Source organism: Callospermophilus lateralis, chromosome 1 (genome assembly GCF_048772815.1).
Source record: "Callospermophilus lateralis isolate mCalLat2 chromosome 1, mCalLat2.hap1, whole genome shotgun sequence".
Lineage (NCBI taxonomy): Eukaryota > Metazoa > Chordata > Mammalia > Rodentia > Sciuridae > Callospermophilus > Callospermophilus lateralis.
Genome location: NC_135305.1, coordinates 91,901,096 through 91,922,086, shown reverse-complemented (window position 1 = coordinate 91,922,086; position 20,991 = coordinate 91,901,096). Strand labels below are relative to the sequence as shown.

Below are 20,991 nucleotides of genomic sequence, written 5' to 3'. Positions count from 1 at the left end.
TAGTCTACATTTAAGTCAGATTTTGTTGAAGACTGAAATTTGATAAAAATAAAGAAAAATTGGGAAGGTATGTGTTAACAGAAAGAATTACAGATCATATAATTATGGTATTTTGAGAGAGGTGAATAGTCATCAATGACAAAAGTAGATTCTGGAAAACATTTTGGAACCAGCATCTCAGGAGAATTAACTATCTAAAATTGAATGGTGAAAATAATTTTTTATTTGATTTTAAGGTCATCTGTGAATATGGTAGAGTTCTCCTGAAAGAGAAAATATCGTAAGAAAGGTTGTTATGTACATTTAAGCGGTTTATGAAAGGAAGGTGTCACGCTTAATTGAACAGGAAAGTGTGTAAAAAATTTTGTTCTACAATACAGAACTACAAATTAGATACCAACACTACTTAGGTACCAAGTTCGCTTTTATCTTTTGTTTACAATACCTGCTTTGTTTCTAGTTGTTTGCTCCTCGAGTTTTCGCCTTTTTCTGCACTCCATAAATTGCCTTTGTCAAATCGGCCACGAAGACATGCTAGTTCCTTTTCACGTTCCTAAACCCATCAAAAGCAGTATTTTACACAAGAGCCAGTTTAAAAATTTTAAAGTTCACATTGCAAATAGAATAGACAAAATTTCCAATTTGCAAAATGTGGCACAGAAGATCAAGATGCTATTTATCTCAGGTAAAAAGATTGGTATCAGAATTCACATCTTGATTTCTAGGTTCCATGCTGAGACCATGCAATAAAAAACGTTAAATCCAACAAGCCAAACCTGCTTGAGCTGTTGTGCTAAATGGGTAGTAGATGAACATGCGTTTTGCTTAAATAATCTTTCTTGAATGGCCTTTGTATTTGGAGTAATAACGTAAGTTCTCTGGGGTGTGCTATGAGAGGGACTTTCTTTGCTGTGTTCTTGACAACGCTCTCCAAAGCGTTCCAGAAAAGGCTTAATTCCTCTTCCTCCTACAGACAACATACACATTTTTGGAGGTTACTCAAAATAAGTCATAATTATAATTTCTATGGGAAAAGTTATAAATCCATTATAGTTACAATATGCTTTGATTCTATTAGGAACCTAAATTCACAAAGAAAATATTCACAGAATTACTATATAATTCTATTTAATTGCATGTCCTTAAATTAGAATTCAGTTCTTTAAAAGAGGAAAAAAAAAAAAAAACAAGAATTTTGGATTGGGATATTACTCAGTAGAACACTAGCCTAGTACAAACAAAGCCCTGGGTTCCATTCCCAACACCACAAGAGGAAAAAAAAAAAAAAAAAAATTAAGAAGGTAGAGTAAAAGGGCAGTGAGGATTAGAAAATTCTCAAATGAAACAATAATAATTTAAGTGGTCAGAAGCAAACTATATATAAATTAATAAATCTCCCTTAAAAATAAGTGTCCTGACCTTTATATCATAATAACCTCTAACTACTTACATTTATAGAGTTCAATTTATTTTATATTTCTCTTACAAGTCTACGACATGAAAATCTGCAGTTCCCCCCACAACCAAAAGAAAAATTATGAATTATCCAACTCAACAAAGGGATGTCTTGATTTTACAAAGTCTTAAAACAGTACTTCTTTGCAAGAGTATGTTACATTTATAGTAGGGCAAATGGTATATATGTGACCTCCTCCATCATATAAAAATAAGCTTATTTATGTCAAAGGTTAGTAAATAATTTCCTATAAATCATCAGAGTAAATATTTAGGTTTTGTAGCCCATGTGACCTCTATTGCAACTATATAATTCTTCATTATAGCATGAAAGCAACCACAGGAAAATCTGTTAACAAAAGGATGTGGCATTGTTCCAAGAAAACTTTGTGGTTTTTTTTTTTTAAAAAAAAAGGGCAAAATTTGTCTGTTGTCATACTTTGAGGACTCCACCTGTCACTTATTACCACTTTGTACCATATCTCAAACTAGAGTCCATTACGAATACAAAGAAACATCTAAATTAAATATCTCTAAGGATCTGGTAATGTGCTTCTGATTACACCCAGTAACTAAGAATATAAAAAGAATGCTTCTTTTCTAAGTCTGAAGTTTTTAGGAAATTGGAATTAACTAGTCCTATTCCATGTGAAGATATTGCTTTCAATTCCTCTTTTTTGGGAGTATGGGGCTGCTGGGGATTGAACCCAGGATCCTGTACATGCTAAGCAAGCACTCTACCTTTGAGCTATCCCCTAACCCCTTATTTCTAATTTTCATTTTAGTCCATCTGGAAACTTGCTAATAATTTCTACCTACTCCATTCATCTTTCTGTCTACTTTCCCTTTAGGATAACTAGTCTCTGGGAAGATTTTACTTTTCAGATTAAAATAATCTTTCCAGTGAAAAAAGAATATAGTTCAAAGTCAATACTATCACCATTTATTTGCGCCATATTGTTCAGTTGTGCATTTCTCAACCAACAATATGTGAATTGTGCCAGAAGATATATGTTTATCATAATATAATAGAGCATTTCATGGAGTATCAGTTTACTATGGTAAGAAATACAAACTTCTATTTGCATGCATTCACACACAGTACACATATATGTAAAGATAACTGTCATTTGTATGCACACTCACTTCTCTGTTAGGGTGACTTCACAATGAAGGTTGAGAAGCACTGCTCTGCACACCTGGTTACAAGAATGTTTTTTCATTTTGCCCCAAAAATGTGGTTCCCAGTTACATATGCTTTTCTGCATCCAAATTAGTTTGAAAAGTCCAAATTAGTTTTAAAAGTATCTAACAGGATTATCCCAGGAAAAGCATGTTTAAACTGTTAAAATGTAACAAAACAAAAACTATGTCTGATTAATAGGCTAGTAATGAATATTCATTCAATCAATTAAAGCTCAATAAGAGGTCTTAGAATGTTTGGGCACTTGCCATGGCAAACCAACATCTTATCACTCACAATTGGAAATATTCAAAATGCTGAGAACATATCTTAAATATAGTCAGCAGCAACTTTAGATTTTTAAAAAATACATAACCTGGTGTTGTAGATTTGTCTTTAGATTGAGACTGCAGACAAATTTCTGATTTTAGTTCTTCTTTGGATGGAACTGTCTGGGATAAAGTTGGCTTCACAATTGATTTCGATACCTCTGTTTTCAGAGGACTAACAGAAGTTTTTTGAAGTAGCTCAGGATTTTGTACCTCACAATTTTTAGCACTGGTGATGGATGTAGAATATTTCGATGGGGAACAAGTAGATTTCTGAAACATGATAACACTTAAAGTAAACAATAACATTCACAATATTTATAGGTAGTCCTATAACAAAACAATTCAAATCCTATGGTAACCTCTATATAAGACTTACGAAAAAACTTCATGATCTCTGATGGTTCAAACTGGCTTGAAAAAAAAAAATCAACTTACAAAATGCTATTATTTAAATTATAATATGTAGCTTAGTCCACATGTTATATTGATAGGTGACTCCCTACTTTATAATTTTTTTCATTATTGTTACTAGTATCTTCATTAAATTCTTAACTATAGTAGATAAAATTATAGTTTTAATCTGTATTTTGATTAAGCTAATATCAATTCAACCAATACAGATTGAGTATCTCTCATTCAAAATGCTTGGGACAGAAGTGTTTCAAATTTTGGACTTTTTCATATTTTGAAATATTTGTAATGAGATATCTTGGCAGGTGTGACCCAAGTCTGAACATATATAGCTTAATGGCAGAGTGCTTGCCTAGCCCACATGAGGCCGTGAGTTCAATTCCCAGGACCAAAAAAAAAAAAAAAAATCATTTAAATTTCTTATACACCTAAATACATACCCTGCAAATAATTTTATATGACATTTTTAATAATTTTATGCCTAAAACAAGGTTTCTTGCTATGGAATTTTCCACTTGTGGTATCATGTCAGCCTTCAGAAAGTTTCAGAATTGGGAGCATTTCAGATTTCAGATTTTTAGATTAGGAATGCTCAACCTATATGTACCTGATGGCTAACTATAAATAAATTATTCAATATTTATCATGTAGGGAGGCACTGTGCTAAGTGCTATGTATATTAACTTTTTCAGCCCTGCTAATACCCTTTCCCCCCATTTTACATATAGAATAATAAGGCTTTGTAAAATTAAATAATCTGTACAAAGCCACACTTCTAATTATTTGGGAAAACTGCAACTGAGTACAAGTCGAATTTCAAAAATTCTACACTAAAAGATAGTGGTCAAGAACATGACACTCTGCTTCTTTCTCACTTTTTTTAACATGGTTTTTTTAACACTTTCAAGGTAATACACTTAAAATAAAAAAGTTTCAGATATTTGAAAAGAACATACAATGAAAGTATCCCCCCCAAATAATACTATTTAGAAATTTGCCTTCCTGGAGGCAACTGTAGCCACTAATTTATTATGTCTTTTAGAAATAGTCAATATCATCTAATTATTTGTATCTATATAGCATTCTAATAGAGGAATTAATTTTTAGAGCTTACCTTCCCTTTGATGACCAAGAGGCTCTGTCATATCATTATATACTTTGGATCTGCATTAACTAGTGTAATTTCAGTTGCAAAATGCTAATTTACCTTGGAATAGATTACCAAACTTATGATTTTCACTTTCTGTAAAACTAACATTCTAAAAAATATATAAATACATCATGCATATACTATAATATAAATACCTACATATATATATATTATGATTACTAGTCATAACAAAAAAGATTTTTAAAGACCAAAATGGTATTAACTCACCAAAGAGCTGGAAATTGAGACTGTAGCCAAAGACTCATCAGCAGCACTAGAGGATGGGGCTTTATTCAAAGAGGCATCGCCATCGCTTTGGGAACAGCATGTAGCTTCCTGCTTAACACTGCTGCTATTGATCCTAGCAGATGCTTCACTTGCAGAGGAAAATTTGGATAAACAAGCAGTACCAGGCTGTTCTTGTACACTGTTTTGCTTTGCAGATGAGTAACTTACATCATCTTCCCAGGAGCAAATTGTTGCAGCAAGATTGGCCAGACGGCCCCTTCTCCCAAGTGGGGTTGCTGAAGTATCTGAAAGGGGTGGTCTGGGAGGCGAGGCTGCCTTTTCCTCAGATGGCAATGATAAGAGTGAGCTTTCAGGTATATCATCTAAAGATATTTTCAAAAAAAAGTTAAAACCATGTTTAAGAGTTATACTCATGTATAATAACAGGATCATTCCATGCAGAATTTTTAAATGAGATTAATAGGTTTAAGAACCAGTAAAAGCTTTTGTATGCATAAAATACCAAGGTACTTAAATTTAACAATAGTTCTTCAAATCAAATGATACCTAATCTAAATTTAAAAAGAAAACACTGTTTAACACCAACTTTTTTCAATTTATTGACCTATTACAGATGTTAATATACCATCTATTTAGGTTATATTTTTTAAATTAATTAATGATATTATAACACCACACAATTTAAGATTAAATATCCCACAGGAACTTTTTGTTTTAAAAATAAATTAGTCCAGTTCCCTACAACAGAATTTTCTGACAATGAAGTTCTGTATCTATGCTCTTCAATACAGTATCCCTACTCACTCGTAGCCAATAAGTACTTGAATTCAGAAACTAAATTTTACTTTAAATAATTTAAATATAAATAGTTACATACACCTAAAGGCTACTATTTGGATAGCACAGAGTTAAAACAAATCAAATGTTTTCCTATAGTTAGTTCATTTGGAGATAAATCCCAAGTAGTGATGATTTAACTGATGAAGGATTTAGACCTATATGCATACAGAGTATATACCCAGGGAGGCCAAAGGTCATGTACTTCCTATTCCACAAATTCAATCAAAAAAAGAGGTACCCCTCTTTCCGTTTAAGGCTTCTACCCCTGCCTGCACTTTCAATTCTTCTCCCTCCAAAACCTTCTAAGGGATCTTGCTCCAAACAGCCCTCTTCCTCTCTACAAACTTTTTTCTCTGAATATTAAATATACTCAAGTTTCTTTCATCTTAAAAATTAGTATCTTCTTATCAACATCCACACTCTTAATTCCACTGTTAAGTATAATTACAATGTACCTATAAAAATTTTTAAATAAAAATTTAAAAACCATTTGTGTTCTTTAACTATTATCTTCTTCCCTGTGCAATATTCAGTCACCATTAAAATCACCTGCCTACACCATTGCCCTGAAGTTGGTTTTGCTACTGAAACTATATGCCAGTACACACTAGCATTGTATTCTTGACATCTCTAAAACATACCACTGGTATTATGTTATGGAATTATGAAATGGAATGTCTTTTTCATTTAGGACATCATCTCAGCTGGGCACGGTGGCAATCACATGTAATCCCAGTGGCTCAGGAGACTAAGGCAGGAGGATCATGAGTGCAAAGCCAGCCTCAGCAAAAGTGAGGTGCTAAGCAACTCAGTGAGACCCCATCTCAAAATAAAATACAAAATAGGACTGGGGATGTAGATCAATGGTGGAGAGCCTCTGAATTCAATCTCCAGTAACTATCCCCACCCCCACAAAAGACATCATCTCTATGAGCTTTCTGTCTCCACAGCCTATCCATCATTGTCTTCCAACTGCCAGTTACCTCCATTTGGCTTTCCCACAGGCATCTCAAATAACATCTAAAGTAGAAATCACCCCCAGTAAAATCCCCTTCCTCTCAGCAAATGACCTCACCAACTGCTCAGTCATTGAGACCAGAAATATCACTTCTCCTCCATCTAGTCATTAATTCCGATAGATTTTACATCCTAATCTCTCAAATCCACTTTCTCCTTTTCACTTCCATGAGCCTTCAACATGGTACACCTAGATTGTGGTATTAGCTTTCTAACTCAACTTCCTGCTTTAAATCTCTGCCCAGACCAATCTCTTCTCAATTTTGATACCAGAGTGATCTTTCTAAAACACCTGCCTGCTTTAAACTCTACTGGTACTTACCACCCCATCACCTCTAGTTAAACCCAACCAGGATCCTACTGCCTTTTTCAAATTTATCATTTGCTTTTCTACCACAGGAGTTGTGTACCACACACCAGCTCTTTACACAAAGTATATTCATACTATTTACTTCTGTGCTTTTTATATATTATTTTTTCTGCCTATATTATCTTATCTAAAACCAGTTGTCCTTCAAAGTCTGTATACCAGCTTTTGATTCCTCCAGAAAAGGTTCCCTGACTACACTTTCCCTGATACCCTTTTACATACTTCTGACATTTTCCTTAGAGTAAGCACTGCCTTTAAGCAGATGACAATTTTATTATATTGTTTTAGAAATGGACTTAATATATCTCTGGTTCTTCTAATTAATCTCTATCAGAAAGGCTTCAGATAAATTACATTTTAGTATAAATCCTCAAATATTAACTGATTTATACCCACAGTCTTGTTTAGAATCTAATAAACTGTTTATTACAAATACTTGAGTCACAATTTTCATTTCTTTTTTAGGGGAGTATCAGGGATTGAACTCAGGGCACTCTCAACCACTGAGCCACATCGCTATTTTTATATATTTTTTTTTAGTCTCACTGAGTTGCTTAGTGCCTCCCCATTGCTGAGTCTGGCTTTAAACTAGCAATCCTCCTGTCATTTCTTAAAATCAGAGAAGATTTGATGCCTTAATGAGATTTACTGTCAAGACTGAGCCAGGCATTTGCTAATATTTGCTTTCAAAATGTTCAAAAAATCACTGTAGTGATGCCTTATGCTCTCAAATTTATAGGACCCTGCTTTTTAATATTTTTTTTAGTTGTAGCTGGACACAATACCTTTATTTTATTGTTATGTGGTGCTGAGGATCAAACCCAGCACCCTGTACATGCTAGGCGAGCGCTCTACTGCTGAGCCACAACCCCAGCCCCTCATTGTTTTTTGACCAAGTATAAAACCACAACCTTTTGCTGTTGTTATTTTTTTTAATTAATAAAAATATACACTTTGCTACCCATGAATATTTCCAATAAAACAATATTGGAATGTTATCTGTTCAGGCACATTTATTCATTAAACTCCTCAAGCTTTATAAAGAAACATGCTTATTAACCTCACCCACTGTCAAAATTAATAGGTAGATGACACCATAAACTATGTGAACTCTGTTATGTGCCCAAAAAGCATCAGGGAGGTCAAAGCAATTGAAAATAGGAGCATTAGGATCAAATCTTTGGAGATTGAATTTTAGCTTGCCAACCACGGCCATGGTTCTTGGCCTCTCTGAACCTGGTTTTCTCTTCTATAAAATAAAGATAATAGTAGTTATATATCTAATAAGATTGTTTTAAGAATTACATACTATTAGAACAAAAAATGTTTACAATATATTTAAAAATATATTTATAATGCCTATCACATTAATGTCATAGCTGCTCTTGAGATTAAGATCATCACTGCCATAATAGTAGTTGTAAAGTACCATCCAATAATTATCAAAATTCCAGTTAAAAGAATTCATTGTAATGGAAAAATGCCCAAAATATATGTAGTCCATCCATTTTTTCAGATCACTTGATCTAAATTCTGGCTATGTATCATAATTAAAGAACTTTTAAAAAAATAAAAAAGTATACCTAGGGCTCTACCACACTTTTAAGATTTTAATCCAACAGTCTAAGTGATTCTGAGACACGTGGACCTGCTTGAGAACCACAACTTGAAGTATGCTTCCTTAGATAAGCACTGAGTAGCCTACCCAGATGATTCTATTTACCAGCACAGTGCTATTATCTAATACTATGCTGTCAACTTACAACGAACTATGTATCTGCACACAACTTCTCCCAGAACTGAGCTATTCCTGCACTGGCTACCTACCTGCACAGAGCTGTTTACCAGCACTTAAACTGTCTACCTGCTTCTACCTGTACTCAGCAGTCTCCCTGTACTATGCTGGCTCACAACTAAACTGTTTGGAGCCAGGACATCTTCCTACCTTGAGAAGTTTTATAGGTTTACTTTAGGTATATCTTTACAAAGATGACACAAAGTCGTCTTTGAGGACACATGGGAAAAAGTTCTGTCATGTATTATGGCCAAAGAAGGTTCTGCTTTTTGTTTATAAACATCCGGTCACTGATAGTGTTTTACCTATTTGCATTGGCTGCTAGCAAAAGGAGAACCTTAGGGCCTGTATGTAGTAAACTAACTTCATCTTTCACTTCTATGTTCTTCCTTTTCATATTTTCTGTCAACCCTGATTTCCTTATTTTTCTTGTTACAATACAATACAAGTATTTTCATAAGTCATCCCAAGCGTTTTGTTTGGAACAAGTCAGGAGACAAATAAAATTGATCACAGCTTGAATAACCCTGCTGTATAATTGTTGATTTATTTCTCAGGCATCTCATCTGATTATAGGTGCATGAAAGGCAAAAATTCCATCACTTCATCTCTTTTCTGCACTGTAGCATAAGAATTTGCTTTGCAGAGGCTTAATTTTTTTTTTGACATTTTTCTCTCTCCTACTAAAGGGTATTACATAGCTGGGTACTTGAAGTATATTTAATTAGTGAGTCCACAAAATAAGACTTCTTAAATACAGAGCTAAGAGTTAAGCACTGCTAATAATACCTAGTCTAGTTTTTTCTCTACCAGTTTCATTGCAAATAGATGGTAATTCAGTTATATGCTCAATTTCTGTGAAATAGTCCAAGAACTTCTTCTGATCTACTTCAATAAGAACATAACCAACGTATACATATACTACAGGTATACAAACCACTGGCAAGCAAATGATACTCTTATGTACAGATTAAACAAAAGCATTTATCTATAATGTGTTCATAACTAATAAAAATTTCAAAATGCTAAGTTGAATATTAGACAGCAGAATACAACAGTCACTAATATGGCATTATGTAAACATTGTGAATGTGTAACTAATGTGATTCTGCAATTTGTATTTGGGGTAAAAATGGAAATGCATAACTCACTTGAATCAAATGTATGAAAGATGAAAAAAAAAAAAAAAAGCTGTGTTCAAGTCTAGATAATTACCACTGAGCTGTGCCAAGCTCAGAAATCCTTCTCAGCCAAGCAGCCCCACAGGGAGTTGAAATTTACATTTATAATCATTTACCTTCAAAACCTTCAGTTTTCAGAACCAAGCTTCCCACACATAACCTTGGGGTTCGATCTGATTGAGATCTGAGGCTGGACCTACCATTATTACCTAAGACATAGGCAGCATTTTTCTTCCTCCTTAATATAATAGAGGAGTTTTTTTGAGAGGAAATAATGAAAGAATAGGACAGCTAAAATATCAGAAGGAAGCCTATCTTTGTAGTAGCATTGTAGCCTGTCTTTTTGGAACTTTGTAATCCTAGAAATGAGCAGACTGTTTTTCATCTCATCTCCAGAGGACTCTTGTAGACTCAAGAGAGATACAGTTCTCAAATCCATCTGATCCTCTTTGCCTATCTGAGCAGAATCAAAACACACAGAGGCCCCAATATTTGGCCATTGAACAGAAAAGTAGCCAACTGACACGTACTCCAAATGCACACAAGTACAGGTTGAGTTGCCTATCTTTCCTTCTGATAAAGACAATCTTACTATTGTCATTGAAAACATTCATCAATATTATTCATATCTGATTGATTCAGAATTAGTCCATGTTTTCACTTTTAGGACCCATTACATTGTGAATTCAGAATAATTAACAAAATGTTTGTCAAAACCTTAAGCTTTTATTCAATAAATATTTGTTGAATGAAAAAAAAAAAAAAAAGAAAAGAAAGAAAGAGATTTATGGACCAGGCCAGCCATATAACTTCTACCTGTCATATCATTATCCCAATGTCGCCGCTGCTCTGCGAGTTTTTGCATTCGTGTTTTAACTGAGGAGCCTGAGGTTGTGTCCAATCTTGACTTCAGCCCTCTCCCCACGCCCAGCAACGATGCTGGAACAGCCACAGAATCACTGACAATAGCTGATGCTTGTGGCTGCACCTGAGGAGACACAGGACTTGGAGAACAAGGTTTTATAGTCGCTGACTCAACTGGTTGTTTATTTTCCACATCAGAAACTTCTGCTTCAGTGCTGTCAGAACAACGTTTTTTTGATGGTGATGGCTTTGTACAAGATTTCACTACATTAAAAAGAATAAATAAAAAAAAAGACACTCAAAAATCTGTAATTTCTTATAGCATAAAAAACTTGAAGTAGGTATTTAACATTAATGAATCATTATGTTTCTCTAATATTTCCACTGTTTTTAATTACAAGAAAAATATGAAAACTATTCAGTAACTTAGAAATATGATATGAAGGACTTTAAGTGATCACATAATTTTGGTTTAAAATTTCTACTGAAAAGAAATTTATTCTTAAGATACAAGCATAATACTTGACATAGTTAATGGAAATAAAAAGTTCATACTTGCAGTGTTCTAAGATATTAAAGATCACCATAATCATTTCATTTTTAGAGAAGATAAATCAAGCAGTTCTCGAGAAATTAAATTACCCAACTAAAGTTATACAGCTTAGATAAGGGTAAAAAACAGGTTTTCTGGTTTTTGAAACAATCTTGGACATTTAACTGACAAGCAAGGGTAGAAGGGCTTGTCAGTTTTAGGAGGTTTAGGAAAAGCAGGGACCGAACAAGCAAATGAATTACATGGCCAATACCAAACAAATTCTTAACATTTTACATTTTAAACTTCTATGAACACCCATAAAATAAAGTAAAAAGGCCCTAAAACAAAAAGGATGTATCTAAATATAAAGCATATTACTTCTATCCAGAAATAACTTTCAATATATCTCAGGAAAATTAATATTTTAAAAAGTAAAAATGTGAATTTCATATAAGGTGAGTTTCATTGGCTTTCTAACTTAAGTATTCTGTTCTGGCAGTGACCAAAGTACCATTATCAGGAAGTCATGACTGCCCTCATCAACACCAACTTAATCAAACACAGTCATGTTACATTCTGGTCTTTGGTAACTCATTTATGGAACTACCTTCTAGGAATTCATCTAAAAATTTTTTTAAAAAATGTTTCTATGTTAACATGCAACACTGCCTGAAAATATGGAATTCTGCAAGTTTATAGTAAATATTTCAATTTGAGTATCAAAATAAAGTTCCAAAAGTACTCATTAGTATAAACTTGTGACACAAAAAAAAGGATCCTAGATTGGGCCAGGTCCCTGTGTTTCTGACTGAATACCAAATAATATGTAACATATTTCCCTCCCTCTTTTCAGAATATAAAAATACATGAAAATAAATTATCCTTCTAAGGTTAGTTTCCAAAATAACTAAGCCAGCCCCATAGCCTCTTCTCTGCTTTTTTTGTAACATTGTTTTTCCCTTGTAATGATCTTTCTATATGTATTTTAAAGTTGTACTAAGGAAGATTATCTCTAGACTTTTATGGAAAAGTCCATACTAAAGAAAAAAATTAAAACACCTTGCTAATGCTATCTGAGTATGCAGAATTCAGTAAAGAATTGGTTAAGATTCCAGTTGAGTTTGGAATGGGGTGCCTGTGTGTTCTACCATGTATAGAGATTAACAATCTAAATTTCAACCCAGTCCTAAAGAGTTGGTTCAGCAAACACAAGATGAAAAAAGGTTCATTAAACCTCAAACATTAGTAAGCAGTCTGCCTTTTGCTGCCTTGTTCATATGAGACACCATCTAGGAAATGAGTGGTCAGCTACTCTGGGATTGTTGGGGTGAAAAATTCCACAGTACTGCCAGTATAAAGTGTTACTTAGTTCCTTTATTTTTCTTCCCTTGGGGTTTTTAAGAATAACTGGAATTGAAGAAAACAAAGTTCAATTATTTTATTTGAAATATTTCTTAAACTCTGCTCCAGCCTAAAAGGTTTTAGGCCCTCAGAGGCATATTTGTTTCCAAAAGATCTTGATTCTTTTGCATGTATAATGAAATTCACATATTATATCTTTCAAAAAATGAAAATTTTACTTCCTCCCATGCGAAGTCTTTTACCTTCACCACCAGATAAGGGCTGCTGGTTACTTGCTTCTGAAAGCGGCTCTCGGGCTCGCTTAGCATGAGTGACAGACCTTGGTGCTGCTGTGGGCCTCTCAGCTATCTTTCTCTGAAGATTCTCTCTCCTAGCACGGGTTCGCTCAAGCAGTTTCTAAATATGTATTAGAGAATGTTAAAACATAAGGTTAGTCAAAGGTTCACAAAATTTCAGGTATCTTCCAAAATCACCAAATGGATAACAGTTAAATATATTTCAAAGGATAATTCCAAGTCATTAAGTCAATGAGCACCCCAATGTCAGAATGACTACAGATTAAATATGAATATGAATATTAAGGATCAATAGAATATGTAAAGATATAACATTTTAAATCCTTTCTGCTCAAATCAAAAGATATCATCTATTTTCTCACCCTTGTGATCTGCTTCGACCAATAAAATATGGCAGAAGTGATATTCTATATGATTTCCCATCTGAGACCTCATGAAATCTTGCAGTTTCTGTTCTCCCTCCCTTAAAATACTGCCCCACATGAAAAAGCCCAGGTTAAGCCTGCTGGCAAAAACATGGTTTCCATGACAGCCAGCATCAACCAGATCGATAAGTAAGGTTATTGTAGACTATCAAGGCCCAGATAATTTGTCAGAACACTAACAAATCCTGCATGACCCTGGGGAAGACCAGCAGAAGAACAGCCTAGCTGAGCACAATACAAACTGACCCCCTGAATCATGAGATATAAACCAGCTGTGGTTTTAAGTCAACATGTTAGGCAGAATAATGGTTCCCCAAAGATGTTTATGTCCTAATCCTCTGATCTGTGAAGGTTACCTTAGAACAATAGTGACTTTGCTGATGTGATTAAGAATCTTCAGAGGGGGAGATTATCCTGGATTATTTGGATGGGCCCAAATGTAATCACAATGCCCCTTACAAGACAAAAGGAGGCAGGAAAATTGGAGTCAAGGAAAAATTTGATAGAAAAATAGGTCAGAGTGGTGATTAGTAGCTTTGAAGTTGGAGAAAGAAGCCACAAGCCAAGGAAGGCAAGGGGTCTCTAGAAATTACAAAAAGCAAGTAAATGGAATTTTCTCTAGAGCCTCCAGAACAAATGAAATCTTGGCCCCAAACACTTGATTTAAACTCAGTAAAATCCATTTCAGACTGTGATCTACAGAATTGAAACATAATAAATGTGTCATTTTAAGCCGCCAAATTTGTGGTACTGTGTTACAGCAGCAAAACTAATACAGTCACTAAGATAAAAAATCTTGGCAAGCAGCAAGAGATAGCTGACATATTAGTCCTTTCATAAAACACTTCCTAAGAGAAAGGAAAAACAATACAATCTTATGTTTTATTTAATTAAACATCAACATATTATAAAATAGTTTTAAGTTCAAATGTTAGTCATCCTGTGAACTTGTAAATACTCTTTTCTTGCTTTGAATTACCTGATGTTTTTATCTGAATCAGTGTGATGTAAAACAATTTATTTTCTTTCAAATGGACACAACTAAAGAAGAGATGCAGATTCTTACAGCCTGCACAGACACAGCAGCAGTTAATGCAAGCTGGAGAATTAAATCTTTTTAATTCCTTAATTAAAACAGAATAACAATTTTTAAGAAATCCTCTGAGCATACAAAAGGAGGGAGAGCTGTTTTGGGAAGAAGGCACAACTCTCTACTCTTCTTAGGAATGATTCTCATTTAAAATCAATTGGAAGAAGTGACACTAATCAAAATGTGTCACTGAAAGCCATTTATTAGCCAAATGCCTTCCAAAACACAAGACCTTTACCCTCTAAATAAAAGTCTCCTTGATAAACATAAAAGTGATCATAATATTACACAAATTCATAAATGTCTAATAGTTTTCAAGATAAAATATTTCACTCTGTAGACACAAAACTAGCCTATTTATTCCAAGATATGTCCACATTCCATTTTCATCAGTTAGAATACTTATGAGTCAGTACAGCTTCAGTTACCATGAGGAATGGGTCACAACAAAAGAATGTGGTTTTGCATTCAAAACACACAAGTGTTCTATTGTTTGCATTACATTCAAAATTCCCAGATTTAAAAAAAAATTATAGCAGATAAGAAAAAAATCCCTAAGCTATAAAATAAAGCTAGTAAACCCCAAAGTTTATTAATTTAAAAGAAATTGTATATCTAAAGTACATAAACTAAACTGCTCAATAAAGTGTAGGTAGCCCTTCATCATAATATTGTATCAAGAATTTAAAGATGGGGCTGGGGATGTGGCTCAAGCGGTAGCGCGCTCGCCTGGCATGCCTACGGCCCGGGTTCGATCCTCAGCACCACATACAAACAAAGATGTTGTGTCCACCAATAACTAAAAAAAATAAATATTAAACTTCTCTCTCTCTCTTTCTCTCTCTCTCCCTCCCTCCCTCCCTCCCTCTCTCACTCTCTCTTTAAAAAAAAAGAATTTAAAGATTATGAGGCTGGGGCTGGGGTTCAGTGATAGAGCACTCCCCCTAGCACCGGCGAGGCACTGGGTTCTATCCTCAGTACCACATAAAAATAAATAAATAAAATAAAGGTATTGTGTCCAATTACAACTAAAATAAAAATAACTTAGAGATTCTTTAAAAATAATATTCTCAAAAAGTAGAGGAATTTTAAAAACACACTGCAATAACTAACATAATTTGGAAATAAAATTTTCCTCATGAATGAATCTCAGATAACAGAATGTATCCCTAAATTTCTAACTTAAATTTTTCTAGAAGATATTACTGATTTCCCTCCCTTCTTAAACAGAGTAGACTCAATATAAATTAACTTCTTATTATTTTTAATGTGCTCTAGCAGATTTTCTCCTAGGCCAACACAGAGACTTTCATTAATTCTGGAAAACAGAAAATCTCCTTTCAAAATGGTAGCAGTATTTTGTTTGTTCATTTATACTAAGCCATGCATGCATAGAAAAATATAATGTATCTCACGATAAATGATAATCTTTACAAAGTATTTTATTTATTTATTTCTAAGAGATGGGGGCTTCCTATATTGCCCACGTGGGCCCCTAACTCCTGGACTCCGGTTTTCCTGCCTCAGCCTCTTGGGTAACAGACTATAGGCACACACTACCATGCTTGGCCAAATAATTTTAATTATAGCCTTTTTCTTTTTAAAGTTCCAACAAAAAAGCTGTTACTTGTCATACAAAGCTCTGGGTTTACTATACTTTGACCAGTTACTATTACTCTTGATCAGACTTCAAACAAAAAGGCTATACCAATATTCTCAATTGTTCACCTATGATTTTAAATTCACCCAATAAATACAACAATCACTAACAATTATACTAAACTTAATATAAAACACTTTCTGTATCTAGCACACACTAATTTATTTCACTTTCAAAACTTTATTTGGTGGTTCTCTTTCCACTACTGTTTTTCAGATGAGAAACTGGGACACAAGTAACAGGATATGTCACACAGCTAAGTAGCAACAAAGCATACTATGTGCATGTACAAATATGTAACAAATCCCATCAATATGTACAACTATAATGGACCAATAAAGAATGTGGAAAAACAACAACAATAACAAAGGAGCAACAGGCAGGATTCAAAATCCAGATCTGAGTCTGAGCTCTTAACCATTTTGCCATTAATTGTCTGAACTAAATTACTTACTCTTTTTAAGAATTTGTCAGCAGAATTAATTTCATATCATTATTTTTTTTATTAATTTCATATAATTATTTTCTTTATTTATGGTTGGTCCATGAAGAAAAACATTAGAAGATATTGCCCTGTGGATCATCTAGATCTTGATTCAAAGAAATAAGGTACAAGAATTTATGAGCACTTGAGGGCTGGGGCTGTGGCTCAGTGGTAGCGTGCTTGCCTAACACGTGCAAGGCCCTGGGTTTGATCCTCAGCATCACATAAAAATAAATTAAAAAATAAAGGTTTAAAAAAATATGTGTATATATAAATATCTGAAATATGAACAGTCACAGAATACTTGATATATGAAAGATCAATGCCAGTTTTTCAGGTGTGACAATAACATTGTTATTAAGTTTTTTAAGAGTCCTTTTTCAATATTTAGTGATAAATATTGAAGTATATGTATATGAAACTATGATATCCAGATTTGCTTCGAAATAATTTGTGAGGTAGGTGAGAGGGAGTTACAGTGAAACAAAATAGCAACAGGTGGATAACTGCAAAGAACAGATAATGAGTGAATGAAGGGTTATTATACTATTCTACTGATTGTTGAAATTTTCTTCAATATAGAGGAACATTGCCAAAATGTTCTCACAGGTTTGTAAAATAATTTGCACTCTGTGCCTGTCTGCTATGTTAATTCAGCAAAATGATATTATATGTGTTTGACACTGGGGGAAATGCCTCAGAATAGAAATAGCCTCTGCCTTCATGAAGCTCAAGCTCTGGCAGGAAACTAGTTCAACAAGTAAAGAACTGAAGAGGCAAATGCAAAGGAGATGAATACTGTTACTGTGAAAGGTTATTCACCTCTGAAGAAGGGAGATCAAACTGAGGGCTGAAGGTCAACTCAGAATTTGCCAGGCAGAAAGGGCAGGGAGAATGAGTGTGCAGGTCCAAGTGGCCGCAGGGAGAACTAATACAGAACAGTCTTGCTTCAGGAAGAGTTTAGAATGAGTCTAGCCTTTCCCATTAAGAGTTACCAAGAGGACTGGGATTGTAGCTCAGTGGCAGAGTGCTTGCCTCGCAGGGGTGAGGCATTGGGTTAGATCCTCAGCAGCACATGAAAATAAATAAATAAAATAAAGAGATTGTGTCCATCTACAACTAAAAAAAAAAAATAAAAACAAACAAAAAAGAGTTACCAAGAGAATGAGGCCCTAATGCCCTGGCATTCATGTAACCAGACCTCTGCTGCAATGTAGGATGGCATTGGTTATGAATCACCCTTGGGAGAACTGAGAAAGTAGTCTCTGGAATAGTTTTTTGTGTTCTGTGGTTTTAAGAAGGAACCTGTTTGGGAAAGTCACTTTATACTTACTTTCAATCCTTTCAGACAAGGAACTGTAGTTCATGTCATTGTGAAAAAATGTTATGAATGCTATTATTAAGCACCTAACAGTTGGAAGCAATTCAAATAGTTCACTCATAACCAATTAAGGAAAAGATGTCAAAACTGTTATTCCAACTGCAACTTTTCATAATACAAACTATATACATTAAACCAAACATATTTCTAAACACATTCTAAGATTATCTAAACAAGAAGTTTCTTTTAACTAAGATTTGTACTAGTTTTATTTTACTTTTAAGTGAAATAAAGTCGAAATTTTCAGAAAACCTTCAAAATGCTTCTAGTTACTAAGGAGAACACACACTGTTGTTTTAAGGACTTCTAGTCTCATTATAACATAAAATAACGTATCCTTTTTTTACTTCAATTTTAGTGACAGATATTTATTGCATGGCCAGCCCTATTCTTTAAACTAATTTTCTTAAAAATCCTGGATTTTTCTATTAGAATCTTTAAACAAACTGATATTTTGTATCCCAAGATGACTAAATATGTGAAACACAGAAAGTCGGCTTTGTGAATACAAGTAAACTCTAACTGTTGAAATCTTTAGTATCTTAGCGTTAAGGAATTGTAACTACATCTCTCCAAAACAATGTATTACTATTTTCCATTGAATTTTTCAATTTAGTGTAAAAAACGTTTTTAGGCTCACTTTGTAACAACTCAAAACACGACAGTTTGAAACTTGCACAACAGCCTCGTGAAAGAAAAAGAGGAACTGTGCTGGAATAAAAAGGGAGTGGACGAACCAGCAACACGAAACTTCCGAAAGTGTCAACGTACACTCTCAACATGAAGCTAAAACTAGAATGTCAAGAGCTATGTAATGTTTTGAACAACTAATAAAAAAATTATAAATAAATAAAATCAAGTTATTTATGCTAAAAAACAAACAACAACAAAAAAAAAAAAAAAAAAAAAACTAGAATCCCCGGTATGAAACTTTGCAAGTTAGCAGAGCAACGGAGTCTGAGGGAACCCTGTAGACGCTGGGAATGAGTACAAAGGTTCCAGCACCAGCTTATTTGACAGGTTTTGCTGTCGTTAACAGCATCCTTAAATGCACACACCCCACCCTGTGAAACCTCATCAGCGGGCCGCGAGAACCCCGCAAACGACATCCCATTTGATTTCCCGGCAGTGGTTGCACGCACACAGCTGAGTCACTGGGCACCAAACTCCACCCTACAAATGATTCCAGCTTTTTCCAGCAGGACTTGTTCCGTCAGGTCCCAAGCCTCACTCTTTGGGGAAAGGAGGAAATGGATAGGGAGGATTCCAAAGGGGTATTGCTGTAACCGGGAACGCCAGGAATTTTCTCACTGCCGTCTTTTATGAACAGAGTCAAAGCTTTGCTCCCAGAGTTTCTTCTAAGTGGAACAAACAACCACAAACCGCTAACAAACGCACCTGAGACCCCCGGGGCAGAAAAGAGCGCACCTGAGACCCCCGGGGCGCTGGCCCAGCCCACCCGGCACCGAACCCCACACGCTAGCTCTCACTGCGCACGCGCGCACGCACGCGCGCGTCCCACCGGTGGGCTCAAAGGTTGACAGAGGGGAGGGTGGGGGACGACAGGGGTCATGACTGGCTGCGCCCGCAAATTTTCTCACCTCGGTAAAGGGGTCCATCGCCCCAGGCTTCGCGTGTGGACTACGAGACAATGGAAACGGTGGTTCAAATTCAGGAAAAGAAAAGTGAGTCTGGGCTCAGTGTGTCTCCTGGAGAAAACAAGGAGTCAGGCACAGGAATTCTCCCACAACCAACTCTCCTCTTCCCTCAGCTCCCAGTGTCGGACTCTACCTCCTTCGGCCGTTCAAATTTGAATTTCAGCGCCCGGAGCGGCGCGCGTGCGCGCTGGTCGGGGCGGGGCGGGGCGCATCTCTCCCCGCCCCCGGCGTTTGATCACGTGGTGCAGTGAGCCAGCCGAGGTTCCCCGGGGAGGTCTTGCTCTCAACCGCTTAGGTGGGGCTGCTCCCTCCCTTCAACTGCTTCCCGGCTTAGGGGAGTCCCCTAAGATTCACAAACCCAACCCTGTTAAAACGATCCCTTCCCACCCGGCATTCGGGCATTCCCGCCTTCCTTCATTCCTACATAAAGGATTAAGAGCCCTCGTCTTTGAGGTCCCTGGCCCTTTGGCCCTCTATAGCTTTCTCTCCGCTTGCCACTCCAATCCCTGCTGCAGGTTTGCCCTCGGAAGAGGCAGGTCTGGTAGGTTCCTGCACTCTTGGGTCCAGTGATGAACCCTTTCACATAGGGAAAACGAGGCTAAAATTAACGCACTGTGATTAAGAATTGGTATGCAAAACGCGTCCTACTATTTTAAATCCCACCCAACTGCACAGAATTCTGGAGTTGGGAGAATTTTGAGCAGCTCTCTCTCTTCCGTCCTTACTATTATCTGAGAGTGGGGGATCCAAAGACATTAATTCGACCAAGAGAAATGAAAATCCCATTCTCAGCTCATGATCCGCTTTTCACTCTAAATCTGTGAATCGGATGTGTTATTTATGCAGAACTAGAAATTGTAAGATATGTTACATCGTTGCTGCATTAGATTCACTTCTTGTGTGGCAAGTCTGTGCTAGGGCTTGTGAAGTCATTCTCGACTTGTTTATCTGAAAAGTAACGCCCACGTAGATTAGATGACTGTCCAACAACTGAATAAAACAAATTATTCATCTCAAATCAGATCTTTTAGCATATTTAATAAAGCTTCCATCCTAACGCTTGGTCCGCATGACTAAAAAAAAAATACGTCAACAGTAACATCTTTAATGTGCATCTTAATGCTGTAGATTGTAATGAACCAAATTCTCAGAGTGGGTATGCTAGAAACTACTTGGGGGTTGGACTCCAACAGAACTGTGACTTTAGGCTTTAAGCAAATCATTTAATGTGTCTTTTTACCTTTTGAAGGAAT

General features: G+C 35.4%; 1 protein-coding gene across 1 annotated transcript in view; it reads right to left on the bottom strand.

Moving 5' to 3' along the window:
* Positions 1 to 19,719, bottom strand: part of Anln (anillin, actin binding protein) — a 63,794-nt gene extending 44,075 nt beyond the window's left edge. The window contains exons 1-7 of the mRNA XM_076863991.1: positions 19,682 to 19,719; positions 12,987 to 13,140; positions 10,800 to 11,111; positions 4,760 to 5,142; positions 3,015 to 3,240; positions 777 to 967; positions 446 to 553 (exon numbers count right to left, since the gene is read on the bottom strand). Of these exons, the coding sequence (XP_076720106.1) occupies positions 446 to 553; positions 777 to 967; positions 3,015 to 3,240; positions 4,760 to 5,142; positions 10,800 to 11,111; positions 12,987 to 13,140; positions 19,682 to 19,699 (1,392 nt within the window). The 5' untranslated portion in view covers positions 19,700 to 19,719. The remainder of the gene's footprint in view (positions 1 to 445; positions 554 to 776; positions 968 to 3,014; positions 3,241 to 4,759; positions 5,143 to 10,799; positions 11,112 to 12,986; positions 13,141 to 19,681) is intronic.
* Positions 19,720 to 20,991: the final 1,272 nt, after the last annotated feature.